General features: G+C 44.2%; 1 protein-coding gene across 3 annotated transcripts in view; it reads right to left on the bottom strand.

The window, feature by feature from the left end:
• Positions 1 to 19,233, bottom strand: part of Cp110 (Centriolar coiled coil protein 110kDa) — a 56,629-nt gene that overhangs the window by 18,724 nt on the left and 18,672 nt on the right. For all 3 annotated transcript variants that reach the window (XM_084603800.1, XM_084603801.1, XM_084603799.1), the window contains exons 8-11: positions 11,127 to 11,272; positions 9,309 to 9,425; positions 4,171 to 4,272; positions 3,081 to 3,209 (exon numbers count right to left, since the gene is read on the bottom strand). In XM_084603800.1, coding sequence (XP_084459926.1) covers positions 3,081 to 3,209; positions 4,171 to 4,272; positions 9,309 to 9,425; positions 11,127 to 11,272 — 494 coding nt within the window. The remainder of the gene's footprint in view (positions 1 to 3,080; positions 3,210 to 4,170; positions 4,273 to 9,308; positions 9,426 to 11,126; positions 11,273 to 19,233) is intronic.

Here is a 19,233-nt window from a genome sequence, read left to right as displayed (position 1 = left end):
CTAGTAATACTACAAGGAAGAAATTTCCACCTCGAAATGCATTGAAGTTAAAATTTAAGATATTGAAGTGAAGTTTCAAAAAGGATTTTGAAAACGTTTTGCACATGCTAGAATTTTACAGATTTTTCTTCAAGGATTATTTCCTTGCAAATAATCTTTTATTCATATACAACTTGTTTTATGTTTGCTGGATATTTTTTTTTCAATATTCACTTTGAATACTTCTGTTCAAACGTTTTTGGAATGTGCATTCTATTCACATCATTTTTATGCATTTCCCCCATTTTTATTTCTCTCCATTTTTTTCCAAATTTTTCCTTAGTGACGAAAGTTAAGCCTGAGGCTGGCTACGCTCGACCACATGCAGTGCTCTAGTTGCATTTACACTCCGTTTCACATGTTCGCAGCATCAATGTGGTAAGAATAATTCACAGCTAAATTCTACCACTGACCACCAGTGCTACTCCAATCATGGAAATGTTTCAGTAGGTTGCAAACTCGAATGACTCTAAAAGAAGGATCTTTCTCGCAATAGCATCATTTTTGGCACAGCTAAGACACAATATTGATCTCTTTAACCCTTCTGGAGCAGGATGGCGCCGGAGAAGGGAAATGCGTCAAACCGCTGCAGCTGGAGCACTACTTTATTAAAAAATAACACGATTATATTAAAAAATACTCGACTGAAATCGTACCCAACTTTTACTATTCAGATCTGGTTCGCACCGAACAATTTGTTAGTCGCACCTTTGTACAAGAAGAAATTCAAGTTGAAGCAATCATGCGAGCCTATTACCTGACATGTCTCAAAGGACTAAAGACACCCGATTTTTGGGTTCGTGTTTTATCATTTGTAATGATGCCTAGGATATTACTGTACACAGTTCACTACGTCATATTCGCCCATGACTGCTGAATAATTTATAATCGAATTTCGTTTCTCACCTGTTTTGGTTTCAACAGCCAAGCGATGGCTGTGACGTCACAGTCAAGTGTAGGTGACGCGACGGATGAAAATACAGCGATACAGTGAATCCTCGTTATAATGAACAGCTAAAAAATCGGAAAATAGTTTTCTCTGTCCATAATTCATAATATAAAATTCCGTAGAAAATCCATGCAAGAGCAGCAAAATTCAATCAGAGAAGGCACAGCAACTCGAAGGGTGCCTTCTTGGGTCACATCCGTTTATTTACGCGCAAAGAACTGCATTATCGCGGCCTGCTTTTTTGTGTTGATCGCGTTCCGTATCACGCCCTGTTCCACAGTTTACAAACGTTTAACAAGGGCAGACCCACTGCTCTCAATAGCACTGTAGTGGCGGCGCAGTAAATCCAATGCAGTAAGCGCTTTTTGTGAAGTCTGAATGTTCTCATCGTTTGCACGGTCAGCCTGAGCTTCGTCTGCGGGATGTTCAGAAACTTCCGTGATTTCGGCGTCCGTCAGTACAGCCGTGGTCGCCGCGATGTCGTCGCCGCCTACAAAGTCCTCTACAGTCATTGTTGCGGGCATGTCACCTCATCGAGCTCGCGGAGCTCTGCTTCTGCATCATCCCCATCGTCACTTGATGCGCGGGCCTCTGCTGGAACAAAAGCTGCGTGCAGAAAGCAGTTGGCAATCGTTTCACCTTTCACACTGTCCCATGCCGCTTTAATGCTCCCAGCAAGTCAATCTTCAAATCCTGCTTCATAAGAAGCTTCATGAGAAAAGTGTCAATCAGTCTCCTCTTGTAAACTGCCTTTATCTTGAGCTTGGTCTTTAACGTCAGTTCTGCTCTTTTTTTCACGTTCACCGCCATCACAGCACTACGTACACCCGCGCACCACACTAGACACGACGACCGACGCAGCCTCCGCCGAACGCTACGACAGCCACGCCGCTGCTAACACTAAAACCAAAAAACGCGAATGGCGCAAAAACCAAAAGAGCAAGTTGTTTCCTTCCTCCATGCAAAAAGGCAAAAAACAACATTCGATCGTGCCGCTGCCGCCGCTGCTGAAGTGGCGATGTCGGCGATTGTGAGATGCAAACGATTTCTTATGGCCTCCGAAATCACCTCCATGCACACAAACAGGCGCGTGGGGGTAATCTCGGAGGCCATAGATTTCTTCGATTGTAGACTCTCAATGCCGTCGTGGCATCTGTGGCGCTGTCAGCGCCTGCGAGGTAATCCTGAACTTTTGCTGCGCCGCATAACACACATGTAGTGCAACGAAGCCTGTCTCCTGCTATTAAAGTGAGGTAGTGCTTGGCGTCGCGAAGTTCGTAATATCCGTTTTATGCCGAACCGCGTTCGCTATGAGAAGTTAAAAATACATATGTTTGACAAAAATATTTTGGAAGAGTTCGCTATATTCAATAATTCGTTATACGCGTGTTCGTTATATCGAGGTTTGACTGTATAACCATTGCTGTGTCATTTGAATTCAGCACAATGATAAAGCCAGCCTGCCTAAAGGACAGGAATCATTACAAGTGAGGAATGAGCGATTATATCGCTGTTTTTTCATGCCGTGCATCAAGACATGATAGTAACGTCTCAGCCACCTCTCGGATATCAAAACCAAAACTGGTGAAAAAAGAAAATTCAGTTATAAATTATATAGTGATCATAAGCAAAAATTGCATGCAGATCGATATACATCACTTACGCATCATTAACAAGAAGAAAAATGTCACCACAATTTGGTATCTATTGTATTTTAAAACGTGTGTGGAAACAAGTATGCTTCAACAGCTGGTTAGAAAACAATTCAACGGGTGTTTTTGTTGTTTTTTTGCCACAAGAACTCTTTGCAGTTCCTTTGCCTTTGAGTCAAGGGATAAAAAAACTTGCGCCACAGAAAATTAGGAGTCTGAGCCAGCTGCAGAGCAAGAAAATATACCACAACTCAAGTCCCCTGCTCAGTTTCAGGGTGCGGCGACAGCAATGTCAAATGCTACGCGCTTTGCCAAACACATGCTGAAAGCTTGGGCTCCCTGAAGTGACTGTGTGGCTCTAAATAATGAATGCAAGTGTCTGAAATAAAAGTGTTCCATCCCACAGTCTCAGTACACTGAGCGTGAGCACAAGGACTCACCGTGCCACTTCTGGTGTTGTTTGTCGGAGGACGGGTCCGGTGGGCGCGCAGCTGAGCAATCAGTTGCATCCGCTCAGCCATCGGGATGTTGAAGAAGACATCATGGATCTCGTGACATGCGGATGTCAGCTGCAGGGATGAACAGCACAAGAAAAAGCAGAAATCATATCAGAGTTTTGCTCAAAAGGGCGTGTTGTTGGGCTAGATGGTTCTGCATAGTACAAAAGTCGTTGGCACAAACATTTGGACAGAGAAATAGAGCCATGACGTGACGTACGCTTGTGCGTGTTTGCTGTCTTTGTCCGAGTACAGTAACATCTCGGTGATACGGATCCAGTTATGTAATACAAATTTCGGGACGATACAAATTAGTTAAATTCCCAGCCAAAATTTCGGTTGTTCCAAACGCTCTCCCAGGCCACTACGGATGATACAAAAGCGAGAACTGCAACCGCAACTTCGAGCACTACGCACTACCCACACATCGTTGAATGACGCTGTATGCATCAGGAGTAGTTTGCGGTGACGAGTGGCCCACACATCACTGATGTTGCGATCGCTTGTCGCTCGCGTTGTTGTTTCATCTCAGCCAGAGTGCGAAAGGTACCCTAAATTCACCCAGAGCTCTGCACCGAGACATTCATCACAGCTCACATGCTGCACTTCGGGATATTACATTGTACAACTTACAAGCTCAGTCACCCAAAATGGTACAGGCCATGAGAGACGCCATAGTGGATAGCTCCAGAAATTTCAACCACCTAGAGTTCTTCAACATGCACTAGCATCGCATGGTACACTGGCACCTTGCAATTCACCTCTATCGAAGTGCGGCCGCCATGGCAGAGATGAAACCCGAGTCGACGGAGTTGTACAATTGACCGCTTTCTTTTCTCATACTGTTCCTCTTCCTCAAGAATTTACCTCAACTGATTTTTATCTCAGATCCTGTGTTAAGCGCTCTCGCGCTACAATCAGCAAAACTAGTGCAGGCAGTGTGACTGGACACCGAGCAACCTCCTACCTACATGGGCACCAAACAGAGGCCCAGGACATGGCAGAGGTATCCGGCAACCCCGCCCCTCCTCACCTGTATGATGAGCCTTTGGTGCAGCTCCACGTCCTGCGGGGTGACCAGGCCGCTACGGATGTGTGGCTCCCCATGCAGCTTCAGGGCACACTCCAGGGTGTCCTGCATTACAAACGCCATCACCACCAGAGGACACTTTATAGCGCGCGCACCACATTATGCGCAAAGGAGCAATCGCATGGATATGCAGGTGCCCAAAGAAGTGTTTGGAGCACCCAAAAAATAAATTTGGTAAGCCTAACTATACTCGGAGAAAGCTATGGATTGGAAAATGGTAGGGGTGACATTAAGAGTAAGAAGCATGCAGAGTGGGTCAGGAAACAAGCCAGAGTTAATGACATTCTGATCAAAATCTAGAACAAGAAATGGGCATGAGCACAACATGCAGTGCGAAGAGAGGATAACCGATGGTCGCTTAGGGTAACAAATTGGATTCCAAGGGAAGGAAAGCATAGCAGGGGGCGGCAGAAAGTCAGGTGGGCGGATATGCACCTAGCACAGGACCGGGTTAATTGGAAGAATCTGGGAGAGGCCTTCATCCTGCAGTGGGCATAGTCCAGGTGATGATGATGAGGATGCTCACAGGTCTATAACCCACGCTGCCAAGGGAAGGACTATACCTCATGTAGGGACTAAGCTCTTGAATGACCAGCCAACTGCTTTAATAAGGCAAGGCAGTACTTTCCCTGCGTCGCTGGAGAAATATAGACCAGAGAGATGAGAGTGCAGTTCCTTTTGTGCAATGCTTTTGGTTTGGTTTATGGGACTTAATATCTCACAGCAACTCACGCTATGAGAGACACTGCACTGAACTAGTACAGAAATTTTAACCACATCTGGGGTTGTTTAGCGTGCACTGATATCGCACAACAGCAGGGCACCTTGCTGGTCACATCCATCAAAAAATGCCCGCCAAGGCCGGGTTTTGATCCTGCATCTTTGAGCACAGCGGTCGAGTAACCTAACCACGGCGCCACAGGCCAATGTTGTTTATTCATTTCAGCCGCCTCTTGAAAAGACTGGTGTTAGTCTGACTTAACTTTATCAAAAACGTATGAGTGCCACTGATAAAGAAATATTTCAACTGCCTATTTTAATGCATGCACGGTGTGAAACATTGTTTAGATAAATTTTTATGCTTGCTATTTACTCTCATGAGAGCTTTTCTTCCATGGACCCCAACTTGCGCTCTTAGCTAGAGATCCAGATGTTGAAGCAAACACTTTTCTAACGGATCTATGAAAAAAATAATTAAATCAAGTGAAGGCTAAGCTTAGCACTAACTAGCACTAGCAGTATAGTGCACGCACCCGCATATATTTGGGCATGCCTCTTAGCAGTGGATAGTGATGATGGTGATGGTGACAGCGAAGCATCCTTTATAGCGGGTCGCCGGTTTAGCTCCAAAAAAAACTAAAGGCTTGGTCCAAAAAATAAGTAAACACAGTCGCTACAGCTTGAGCAAGGTCACCCCGAAGTGCATTTCAGCGCTCTTCGCAACCACCAAAAATCCAAACAACTCTTCACTGCATCAACTGCGTCAACTGCGGCTGTCTGTCTGCTGCCAAGCCCAAAACCAAGTGCCAACCGAGGAATTCAGCTTTTTGTTGTTTTGACATTTGGAAATTGCCAGGCACCTGAACAATAACAGGCATGTACAACGGTTAAAACCCCAGGAGCTCCATTTGTACCATGGCAAAATCTGCACTAAGTTCATGCACTGCTTGTAATTTACAAGTTTTATACGTAGAGGTGTGCAAATTCCGAATAGTGCCTCTCGAATCGAATATCGAATAGTAGCAAACTTAATCAAACATGTGCTGAAGTGCTTATAAGTTATAAGTTCTGAATCAAAAAGAAAAAGAAAAGCAGGTTCTCGCCGAGACGTGACAACGTTGCCAGCGGTAGAAAATAGTTTTTCACTTGAAACTTGCATTGCTAGTATAGACAGGTATTTCATGGCCATTCTGCACAGACTAGGAAAGTTCTGCTTTGTCTGTTTTCCTCCAGTATTCAAGAGAGTCTTCATCCCTGCCACAAACTGGCTCTCGAAGGTACCGGGGACATCCCTCTTAGAACCACTTTTATTTTTGGGCGAATTTGCACCACATTTGCACCATTTGTACACTTCCTTGTGCTCATTCCAAAACTATAATCTGTTTTCACTAACAGCAGGTAGCTTTAAATATGTTAAGGAAAGCTGGTCTTTTAAAAGACCAGCTTCCTCTAAACAATCATTTGGAGTTATGTTTAAAAGACCAGCTTCCTCTAAACAATCATTTGGAGTTATGTTATCAGACCGATGTGATAACAAACGTCACCGGGGTGGACGACGTCGGACAGTACTATACCGAGTGCGGGCTATAAGAACGCAGATCATGGAATAAACCCGGCTCTTTTTTTGGTTCACTGAGTGTGTGTGTGTGTGTGTGTGTCGTGACACAACATGGAGGAAGCATGGTTTATAAACAATAAATCTTAGATTTCTATATTTAAATTATCTAGAATCACAGAGGACTGCAGTAAGGCGTAAATGAACATTCTAGAATGATTTTGAAAAGTTATGGCTTGTCAAACTTGCCAAAGAAGAAGTTCATTTCGGTGGTTTATTTTGATAATTTTAGTAAATAAGCAGTGGTTCAAAAGTAGTGTTACTGCAAAGATTGCAAGTTTATCTGTTTACAAAAAAAAAAAAAAATAATTATTATAGCGATAGTTGATACAGAACTGGAGATATTGCTTCTCCAAAATTCTGACTGTCCAAAATGCTATTTGGGAAATCGGCAATAAATGATTTTGGCACATTTTGAATTTCCAAGACTAACAGCAACTCGTTAAAGTGAGTTCCACCAACTTGAACTAGATGCTGGCGTGCATGGGCAGCCTGAACACATGACACAATCGAGCAAGCCTTTTGTGTAAGGCTATGCAGTCTCTTCGGAGAAGATGTAACTACAGTGAAAGCATGTTAATTCAAATTTCAAAAATTTTCAATTCTTGGATCAGTCAAACTGTACTGTGTGGTCCAACCCTGGCCCCACAGACCATAGAAGACCCTGTATAAAAAAGCTCATTATTTTAAACTGAATCAATCCTGCCACAGATCATTTGACAGACAGTCTACTACTTATGCACCACAATGTCTAGGCATCCTGGCCCCCAATGGCATGGTCACGAAGCTGTGTCACCTCGAAAATGTGTAGAGAACGTGAAATTAGAAAAAAAAATATCTTAAAGAAATAGGTAAAATCAGACCGGCACCATGACCAGCCTAGAAGCTGATGCCCTGACGGATGGGGGCCACAGCCAGGGCTCCTCTATACCGCGCAACTCCTTGCAGCTTAAAGGCAGCTTCAAGTTCAGAAATAAGTGTTGGCACAGTGCCGATCACAGCTTATGCAAAGCTAGGATATCGAAGGCAGCGTCCATTATGATCGGCAAGGTAACCCATTGTCAAGAAAGCCCCGTTCAATCCCGAACTGCAAGCCGCAGAGTTGACTGCGAACCTTTGATGTGCATGCACGATTAAAACGGAGAGTTTCGCCTTTGACGCCTTTGAGAATAGGCCAACCACACAGCTTTGGTTTTGCTTTTGCTTTTTCGAGCTGCATGGCAGCCCACGGTGCTGTCGGTTGTTGGCCATGCACATTAGTCAAACGAATGAGCCAAGCTGCACGCCGTTTAGGACACTCACTGGCGGCACGGTGAATTTCCTCTCGCTTCCATTCATGCGGCTCATTTGTTGCACAACTGTACGCCCATTCAACACGACACGCGGTTAAGTCAAACTTCCATTCTAAAATTCAAGTTCGAATTAATGAACTTTTACTGCATCTCGATTATCCGCTATAGCAGAGTGGTTTCAAAGGATTCATTAGCTTGCCAGGCAAGCTCCTGCTTTTACTGCAGTGCCACCGGAAGCATTGAAACAAATGAACAGCAACTCTTGAGAAACGATTGAAATCTCATCAAAGATGTCTATGCTGGACAGTTACAGTGAAGAATGCCACCAAGCGCATGCTTGTTGGCACTGTGTTAGCAATGTCCGGTCCAGTGTAGGACCAATGCTTTGCCAACATAGCACCAATATTGGGCCAATGGTTTGTGCCTCCTGGGAAGTGTTCAGCTAAGCTCAGGACAGCTAATGACAAGCAGTTCGTTTTGACTGTCCCAAGAAGCGTAGCAGCTGTTCACCATTAGCGATCTGTTATTAGAACAACAGACAGTGGCTGCAACACACAACAACTGCAACAGACAATATACTTGTCCCCGATGTGGAAAAAACTGCGCCTTCTACTAGAATCGCTGACGACAAAAGCACAAGACACGCTTTTGACACAACATAGGGAACGCTTCCGAAAATCTACACTCGCCAATGGAGCAATTCTAGTTTTATCTAACTCATGCATGTGGCCACTGTAAACAAGAGGTATGTAAAGGCCCAAAAAAATCTCCTCGTTCTATTCCTCATGTCGAGCGAAAGTCTGCTCAGCAGACTGAGCACCAACAAAAAAACCCTGTGCTGGACTGCATCAGGAAATGGCCCTGTTAAGTGCACGTTTGAAGCTCCCTGATCGGGGGCAGAACAAACGAACGGCTGGAAATATTGCGACGTGTGTCGTATGTGCATGCGTTTGTGTGTAATATGTGTGCGTGCAAACGGAGCGGCCGTGGCTGATGTCTCCTTCGAACAGTCCGAACTTGGGTGGAGGTCTGCAGGCTGGCGCCGCACAGACGGCCAGCAGTTCTGCTGTAGAAAAGCATCGCTCCTGAGAGGACACCCGATCCTCCCTGAACGACCTCCAGCCGTGCCAGCGAGTGGTTTTCTGGGATTTCGACGGCAGCTTGCAGCTAACAGCTACTACGGTGATGCCAGAAAGACGGTGGAAGAGGAGAACCCGGAGAGGGAGGGAGAAGCTCAGAGTCCGAGCGACGTAGGAAAAGGAAAGACGGGTTTCGGGGGCCGTGATGAGAGGTCGCACCCTGACAGAAGAAAAGTTGTGCTGCAATATGCATATAACTGTAAATAAATTTTGTACTCTGCAATTAGAGTGAATTCAGGTCCAGGTTAATCAGGAAAGGAATGGAAATTTGAAGAAAACAAGAAAAAAAGAACCTGATATTTAACTGGCACCCACCTTGATTGTCTGGATGATGGAGCGTACGCGGTGGGTCTTCATTAGACGCCGCGTCAGGTGGCCCCTGGCCATGGCCGTCAGCCGGTCAAAGCAACGGCGCCACCTGGGGTGCAGGGACTGCAACACACCAAAAAACACCAGTGGGCAAGTTAAAACGAGGCCTCATTGCGGTGCCTGTGGAAAGTGCCAAACGAGTTTCTTATGTGACGCAGTGGTGCAACGCAATGTTGACCTCGAGGAATTTAGCCAGATAAACATTTGCGACAGAAGAAACCTGACCCCTCCTCCAACCACCGAGCCATTATAGCGGAGCGTTCCAGAAGTGGCAGCTGCTCACTACAATCTACGTGACAGCACGGAAGTCAGAGTTCGTCAGATGTGAACTAATGGTGATTCTTATTGGCACAAGCACCCAAGGCATTGTGAAGGTGACTCAAAGTGCACCCTCCGTGCATGTAACTGCTTTCAGACAGCTGCCGCGCGGGACGCCTTCGACTGCAGACTGCAGAGGTGGCTCTTCTGATAACAAAAAAAAGGTTGAGCTCGGATTCCAGTAGCGTAATCAGAAATATTTTTCAGGGGGTGTTATACTCCCCAGTCAATAAAAAAAGGCAAAAGGGTGTAGGAGGATGAAACATTCAAAAAATTTCGAGGAGGGGGAGGTAGGGCCTGACACCGAAACAGCCCCCCTAGCCACACCTATAATGGATTATCATTCTGAGCGGAATAGCGTGGGTGGTTTCCTCAGTCCAGGATACCATTGGCTTGGGCTGCCTCCTGGGCCCTGATGAGCAGGCTGCGCTGCTCAGAAAGACCCATGTGGGCCAGCTCTGCCTCCCACTTCACTTGGCTGAGTGCTCGAGCTTTATATCTCTTTAATTGCTCTTTGCAGTTCCATATCATGCGAAGGATGTCCAAGACTTCACCGCATGCAGTACATGAGTAATTTTCTTATTTTTCGGGCCAGATTTTGTGGTAGAGAACAATAAAATGTGCATTTTTTTTGTTGGGTTAGCATGCACTGACATCACGCACTACACAGGTGCCTTGTGAATATACCAAGTTTTATGATTTTGCCACAGCATCATGCCGACAGGTACTATATGTATTCATATCAACTTAAGGCAGCCTACTTTTTCTCTTTCTATAACCTACAGCTACTTTTATTTTTCTTGATTGATTTGCTTCTAAATGCGTTCAAAACAAAAAATCACATACTAATGACAGCGCTACTATTAGGCTGCTATAAGCAAGGACGTTTGTTGGTATCTGTGGTAGACGTTACCGGGTTAATTTATTTTATTTATTCATTTCATTCTATTTCAAGGTATTTGGTACTCTTAAGTTACACTTTTAGCAAAATCTGTGAATCTTAGCTAATGATGCTCTGCATGTGAGTTAAGCGGCATGGCAGTCATGTTCACAGAGCTGCATAGAGTTATTATACTAACTTTATCTCGCGTCCGCGACGTCTGTGTTTGCAGACATGGCCTACCACTTAGAAAACGAGATACCATGTGGAAAAATTAAGTTTACATGGTTTTAGTGCATTTCTCAGTTCCACAACCGGGTGGGTATTCAATTTGAGGATTAAGGAAGAAATTGTTGAAAACGTCAGTAGACTGTCCCTTTAAAGGGGGGGGAGGGGAATTCTGACCGTTCAATAAAAATACATTTCGATATACCCAGGTTTAGCATATCCAGGGTGGACTGTATTGAATTTTTGTTTCGCATCCCTCCCTGTTAAGCCCAATCTGACCAGCAGTATAGAGCGAAATGGGAAGAACCTCTCCAAGGAAAAGTGGTGACCAGGCTTACCTCTCGCGTCTCTGAGAGCAAGTCCAGGTGCACGGAGGTGAGCGATGACGTGTCCGCCGCGTGGGACTGGTTTGCATCCCAGCAGCTCAGTGAAGATGGGTCGGCTGGCAGGCTTACAGGTTCCACAGACCTCTTGCCTCTCACGTCTGCAAGTGAATGCGTGAATGCAAGTGAATGAGAGCCAAACCAATGGCTGCGGTCCACAGCTGCGGTTTCACACACCACAAGAACGGGCCCTCACCAATGAAGCCATAACACAACAAACAGCGAAAACTCCTTATGACAGTCAAGATGACCCTGCTCACATAAGCTGGGCTCGGAGTTCGACTTGGAGTTGTTTTGAAAGAGTTGTCCCTCGCCCTCGAGTATGCCAGAATTACGTGTCAACACTCACAGTTGCAACTGAACTGACATCTTTTTCCGCCGTTTCCACCTATCAGGCGAGAGCGAGAAAGCCTTTCTGAAATACGCAAGCTTTGCATACGAGGCCAGAAAAAAGCGCAATCAGGCCTCTTTAACGCTTTCCTGTCCACACCTATTCCCATTGAAAACCCACTGAAGATGGTTAAAAAAAATACGAGTTTTCCTGCTTTCAAAGCATATGCAGTGGGTAAAAGAGGAATTAACTTGTTTCACTGCCCATATCATTTTTCTGCCGCATGATGGGATTTAAAACCCCGGACATGTATGCGTTGTTTACGTCGTGGCAGTGGCAGCACACACCGCTGCACTGTAGAAACGGTGTGTTTCTTCAGAGTCCCACGCATCTAAAGACAAGTTTTTGGGCAACAATAGGAGCAGTGACATAGAAAACAACTTCAGTTCGTCACATTTTAGCGCACAGACAGTGAAACGACGTCAAACTGACCCAAAATGCAAACAGGCGTTTGCCGACAAGTTCAACTTTCTTTTCCGAACCCTCCGCGGCAGCCAACGTTTTTAGATTAGGTCAGTTGGGAAAGAGCGCGCCCGCGCCATGTAGACGGAGCGGGCCCCTCGCATATCCCGCGCAGCGGCGGCGCTGCTGTGGCGTTAGGATTGCCCCTTCTGATGTCGTCTGCTACGTCTCCGTGTTGAACGGCGGAAGCAAGAAGCCTGCGCATCAACATTAAGGTCTTGAAGCAGCTGGGGTCAGCTGGCTAAATGTTATTTAAGCACAGAAATTAATTTCGTGATAGTACACAGGAAAAACAATGCCTAAACTAGGCAACGACCGACTTAAACAAGCTTGAACCGACTGTTGGGTGGTGGTAGCGGCTGCACCGTGCAGACGCTTTCCACGCTCCCCTCCAGCGCGGCCCTCCTAACACAAACCTTGTTAGTGATGACTTTGCAGTGTGACATCTGGTAGGACACGTCCCTACATCAGTAGAGTATATTCCAAAAAGCGGCTGTGTTTTTCAACAAAACTGGCCCGCGGTTCCAACAAACTCAAATTCGGCGCATGCGTTTATTTACAAAGCCGACTACGACGTAAAAAGGTATCGTTAATCGCCTTTCACGGTTGCGGCTACCCGTTTTATGCTATATGGCGCTGCGGTGATATCAATTAGGTCAGTAAACTTGTCTCACTGCTGGGATGTTTATAACTTTACCCCTTATTTACTCTACAAATGCTTCACGTGCGCCGACCTCTTGGCTTTTTGAGTTATTCTGAGCAGCTTGGAAAAAGGCTTCTAATTGTAGAAAAGGAATGACTCGCGGTAAAGTGAAATACAAAGCACGGCTCAATACATAACAATCATAGCGTATCTTTATTTACATGCATGCTTTTATGTCACGTGGATGTATTTATTTGTCCAAAAGGCCAGTCTACATCAACTTCACCTTCTTTCTCACGGAAGCAATTGTGCCACAAGCAGTCAGCTGTTTGCAAGCATCCTTTGCTGCGAAGTGCATTCGTAGGACTACATAGTATTGCAAAAGGTCTGCAGTCAGAGTGTCCCTGTGAGTGCAGCACCCAACACCTAGCACACCATAGCCTTTCAGTGAATCTAGAATATCACAAAAAGTGTCCACACAGAGGCTGTTTTCTTGCAGTAGGGTCGATATCTTGTTTTCAACACTTCTAAACATGTTGAACAGCTCCCATGAAGGATATTTAAGGCATCCTTCCTTGAACTCTCTTTCAAGAGTTAGAAAAGCTTCTGGGCATGCCGTCTGCCACGGGGTAACGTCTGCCTGCCTCCTTCATTCCTTTTCCTTGTTAGCATTTTGAATTGTTTGGATTTTGATATATATCACTTGGTCACTTCTTGGGCGGCAGCGGTAGCGGTGGCATGGTCCAGTTCTCCGGTGCCTAAAACGCATCTCGCATTCCTTGCAGATATCATCGCCGTGCAAGAATAACGGAACGAAAACGCTGACCATCGTGATCACCACTGGCGTCACCATCGCATCAGAGGCCGCGCCAACAAATCATCGTCCAGCACCCGTCTACAAAAGCAACAATCCGGACCCCGATATCTTCACTTCTTGGGCGGCAGCGGTAGCGGTGGCATGGTCCAGTTCTCCAGTGCCTAAAACGCATCCCGCATTCCTTGCAGATATCATCGCCGTGCAAGAATAACGGAACGAAAACGCTGACCATCGTGATCACCACTGGCGTCACCATCGCATCAGAGGCCGCGCCAACAAATCATCGTCCAACAGCCGTCTACAAAAGCAACAATCCGGACCCCGATATCTTCACTTCTTGGGCGGCAGCGGTAGCGGTGGCATGGTCCACTTCTCCGGTGCCTAAAACGCATCCCGCATTCCTTGCAGGTTTGTGAAAAAACACTTCGCCTTATTTTATGTACTATTAGCCCAACTGCACCACTGCTACTGCTGCTGCTCTTACCGTCTTTGCTTGTTAAGATTTCTCTTTCTTGATAAGGCCGCCCCTGGCTTGAAGTGTACTATGCCATTTGATAAAGATAAGTGCTCCTCTTGTCATCAAGAGTTTGATGAAGATGATTTGATAATGACGTGCTGAATGTAACTTGCAGTTTCACCTTGGTAAATGCAGTGGCATATCTGAACGGTCTTTTCGACCGATGAAAGAAACAACTAAAAAAAAGCAGAAATGTTTGTCTTGCAAGCCTTCCGCTAGCGAGCATGAAATACAAGATATGACTGGAAAAATACAGGCAGAGCTGGCAGAAATAAATAGAAAGCTGTCCCAAATTCCGCTACTCGAAGCAAAATTGGATAAGTTGATGAGCTTGCAGGAAACTGTAACAAATATTGAGAAATCCGTTCAGTTCCTGTCCAATACCTATGACGACCTAAGAAACACACAAAATAGGCAAGACCAGGAAATAATCGACTTGCGTCGACGGGTAGACGCCATGGAAAGTTCACCAGTACTGAAAACTGTGTCCGGACTAAAACAACAGATAAATGATCTAGAGCAGTACAGCCGGAGACAAAACATTGAAATTCCCGGTCTGAAACGACAAGACGATGAGGACCTCCTGCTAGAAGTGAATAAATTAGCTCAGCATCTTGAGATCGCAGAACTGACTGAAGACGACATTGAAGGGTTACACAGACTGCCCGAAAAAGACGGCAAGCCAAATGTGGTAATTGTCAGATTTGCGTCGCGAACTCTTAGGGCCAAATGGTTCGAGAAAAGAAAGGAACTACAGACTAAGAAACTTGGCGTCATATTCTTTGACAACCTGACGGCAACCAACAAACAGCTGCGCTGGCTTGCAAAACGTAAAGCGAAAGAAAATGGGTATCAGTACGTTTGGACTTCAGAAGGGCGAGTCTTTGTGCGCAAATGCACTGGTGCAACTGCTATCAGGATCTCAAACGAAGAAGACCTCGAAAAGATTGTCTAGCGCTCAGTTCAAGCTCACTGTGACATCCGAATTTAAGTTATGGCCACGTACACTACTGAAACTTTTAAAAGATTACTGAACAGTGAAATTGTTTGCGCAATAAGCACGTTTCTCTCTTTCATATGAACGCAAGAAGTCTCCGAAACAAACATGTGGAAATCGAAGCATATCTATCGGTTTTCGATTGCGCGTTTGACTTTTTGGTTTTTTTCAGAAACCTGGTTTTGCGATAGCTCAGAAGTAGTCAGTTTTTGTGATTATAGGCACGTTTCTGTTTATCGCGCGGAAAGGCGCGGTGGGGGCGTATCTATTTATGTATGGAAGCATCATCAGTTTGAATGCTTGCCAGATTTCACATGCGTGACCAATGATTTTGAAACAGTTGCGATTGTGTGTCACAATGTACTAGTTCTTGCACTCTACCGGCCTCCCCATGGCATTCTTCAAAACTTTCTTAGCTTTGTTGAGAGAATATTGGTTTTAGTAAACGCCAAAAAATGGAACGTTGTTGTCATTGGTGATTTCAATGTTGACCTTTTTTCAGCTGAGCAACCAAAATACCAACTTCTAGAAGTCATGCTTGCAAATGGTTGTGAAAATTTAATCACCGAAGCCACTAGGGTAACAATGCATTCAAGCACGCTGATTGATCTTTGTTTCACAAACATTCCTAAGGAGACAACTTTATCCGGTGTCTTGTGTTCGGATATAAATGATCATTTATCCATATTTGCAGCACTTCCCATAGAAAGCAACTCTCAAAGTATAAAACACACTAAAAGACACATTAACAACCATAGTGTTAGTTTATTCACGTCTTTGGTGGCTACTTCAAAATGGACAAATGTGTACGCTGAAAGCGATCCCTCTAAGTCATATGATGCATTCATTTCTACACTAAATTGCTATAATGTTGCCTTTCCGTTATCAACGATACTTCAGCACAAAAAAGCCCGGAAACCATGGATAACTAAGGATCTTTATAAGCGCATCAAACAGAAGGAAAAAATGTTCAGCCTTTTTCTAAAAACGCGTGAAGTCGAACTATTGCATGAATTCAAACGCTTCAGGAATAGGTTAAATTCAGATTTAAAAAAAGCCAAATTTGCATTTTTTCAACGTAAGTTTGAGAACTCTACCCAAAGTAGTAGCAGAACATGGAAAGTTTTTCGTGAGTTGACCAACGCCCCGACGGCTGACTTACTATTAGAACTGGAAATTAATGGAAGAACATACTCCCGCAAATCGTTAGCCAGTCTGTTTAACAATTATTTCATAAATGTCGGAGCTTCAATGATCGTGCCAGGTAACCAACCAGAGTGCAACCCTTTAAGTTATATTAATAATGTCGTAAAGGACAGTCTATTTCTTGTTCCTACATCTGAGGATGAAGTTATTTCTATTTTGAATTCCCTTGACAACAAATCGGCTGCTGGTGAAGATGATATTAAAGCCCTACCGATTAAGGCAGTTGCAGATGACATAGCAAAGCCCCTATCTCATATTTTCAATCAAATGCTAGCCCTTGGTATCTTCCCACAACGACTGAAAATTGCTCGCGTTACTCTAATACACAAAGGTGGTAAATACAATCAGTTAAACAATTACAGGCCAATCTCAGTGTTGTCACTGTTCTCCAAAGTTGCAGAGCGAATCCTATATAAACGATTTAGCACTTTTTTATCGTCAAGGAAAGTGATAGTTGAACAGCAGTACGGATTTCAGAAGGGGAAATCGACCGAAATGGCCCTGCTGCATATTAAAGATAAAATCATCCGTAACATCGAAGCCAAGTTATTTACAGTTGAAATCTACCTAGACTTTCGTAAGGCGTTTGATTCTATACAACACCATATCTTGTTCAGTAAGCTTGAGGCATATGGTTTTAGAGGCACAGCACAAAGTCTTATACGGAGTTATTTGCACTCGAGGGCTCAGTTTATTTCCATACATGGCATTACGTCAGCAAAAGAAAACATTAAATACGGCGTTCCTCAGGGCTCTATACTCGGCCCGTTGTTATTCATACTGTATATAAATGATATATTTAACATTTCAACTGCGGGTGAGGTGTTGCTGTACGCTGACGACACAAGTGTCTTTTTTTCTGGGCAGAGCCTTGAGGAACTTGAGACTACGTCGAACGCATGGCTGAATGACCTTGGTTTATGGGTACATACAAACAAGGTTCAAATAAATACTAGCAAAACAAAATATATGATATTTTCTGCAAAAAACAAGCCCATTCTCAACAATGTGAACCTGTACTATAATGATGCTTTGCTTGAGCGTGTAGATTGTCATGCATTCTTAGGTGTTACTTTCCAGTCAAACCTAACATGGTCCCACCATGTGGGAAATGTAAGAATGAAAGTAGCGAGATGTATTGGAATGTTAAGCCGCCTTCGAAATCTTATCCCTGTCAGGCTCAAAAAGCAGCTCTATTTCTCACTAGTACACTCTCTCTTTAATTACTGTTGTTTAGTATGGGGTACCGGAATTAAGACTGATAATGACAGACTATTTGCACTGCAGCGGAGGGCCATTAGAGCATTATATAAGGAAAGTTTAGACACCGTAACGTTCATGGCAACACATAATATCCTACCTTTCCACGATATATACAAGCAGAAATTATCTGTGTACGTATTTTCTGAAGTGTCGAGCAATTATAATAGATTTTCTAGTCATTATCTAAATAGGGATACTGGTCACAATCTGTGGAGGACTTTCATTGTTGTAGATAAACCTCGGACTAATTATGCTAAACAGACAATTGATCATCAAATCATGAAACTATGTAATAATTACCCAGACATACTTGATATCGCAAGAACAAGTAGAAGTCTGCCAACTTTCAAACGGAGAATAAAACCTCTTTTCACTTCAATAGAAAACCAAATACATGACTAAAGTAGATGCGAAATCGAAATGTATTGTGCTATTCCTTTACATTGTTCCAGAGTTTCATAACTGTTGTTACATTTCCTTATGTTTTGTTATTGGCACGTCTCTGAATGCGTATTTTGTACTGCGGTGATAGTTTTTAACTCGGTGTTTTTGTTTCATGTGTTTTTGTTTCATATACGGTGAAGATTGTTGTATGTAGTTGCATGTGCATTGCCTGTACTTTGTACCCGCTGCTGTTGCGCCCAGTGGGGCCAGGACCTCGTCAGGAGACTAATTACCTCCTTTTGTCCTGCCCCACGGGCAGTACCATGTATTGCCCACACAATCACTGAATAAATAAAAAATAAATAAATAAATATATATATATATATAAACACTCTCAAGGTTCGTATACAGACAACATAAATACCCAAGAAAGTAGCAGGGGGGACAGCGGCCGATGTAGCTCAGTTGGTAGAGCACCGGACGCGTTATTCGGAGGTCGTGGGTTCGGATCCCACCATCGGCACGTTGTTTTTTCTTCTACTTTGTGTCTAATTATCTTTCCCCTAAACAGATTACATTACTAATTTCTGTGGTTATCGAAGTAAACATTAAAAAAAAAAATTACATGAACATACCATCCCCAACGCTTTCCTTGGCCTCGCCGACTGTTGGCTTCTTTCCTTCATGTTTATAACGAGCACCCTCATTTCCCCTTGATTGATCTGCTTGTAGCTTACGGGGGTCTCGGTTCTGGCAGTCTTGAAGCCATAGGTAGCGTAAGAGGGTTCTAGCACAGCTTTCGCCCTCGCTCTTGATCACGTTCTACGTGACGCTGGCGGTAACAAAGGACGTCCCACGTCCGCCGCTATGGCTGAGGGCGGCGCTGGTGAACACTCTCAAGGTTCGTATACAGACAACATAAATACCCAAGAAAGTAGCAGGGGGGACAGCGGCCGATGTAGCTCAGTTGGTAGAGCACCGGACGCGTTATTCGGAGGTCGTGGGTTCGGATCCCACCATCGGCACGTTGTTTTTTCTTCTACTTTGTGTCTAATTATCTTTCCCCTAAACAGATTACATTACTAATTTCTGTGGTTATCGAAGTAAACATTAAAAAAAAAAAAAAATTACATGAACATACCATCCCCAACGCTTTCCTTGGCCTCGCCGACTGTTGGCTTCTTTCCTTCATGTTTATAACGAGCACCCTCATTTCCCCTTGATTGATCTATATATATAGTTTTTACTGGGTTTTAGCATATTGACACAATTATCTAAATTTGTGCATCGCATTTCTTTCAACTTAGATTTTGTTGATCAAATTGATGGTATATTTATTGACTTCTCTAAGGCTTCTGACACAGTGATTCATTAAAAACTCG

This window comes from Amblyomma maculatum, chromosome 5, assembly GCF_055883805.1.
Source record: "Amblyomma maculatum isolate TAMU_Amacu chromosome 5, ASM5588380v1, whole genome shotgun sequence".
NCBI classification, from domain to species: domain Eukaryota; kingdom Metazoa; phylum Arthropoda; class Arachnida; order Ixodida; family Ixodidae; genus Amblyomma; species Amblyomma maculatum.
This window is presented reverse-complemented; position numbering and strand designations above follow the sequence as displayed.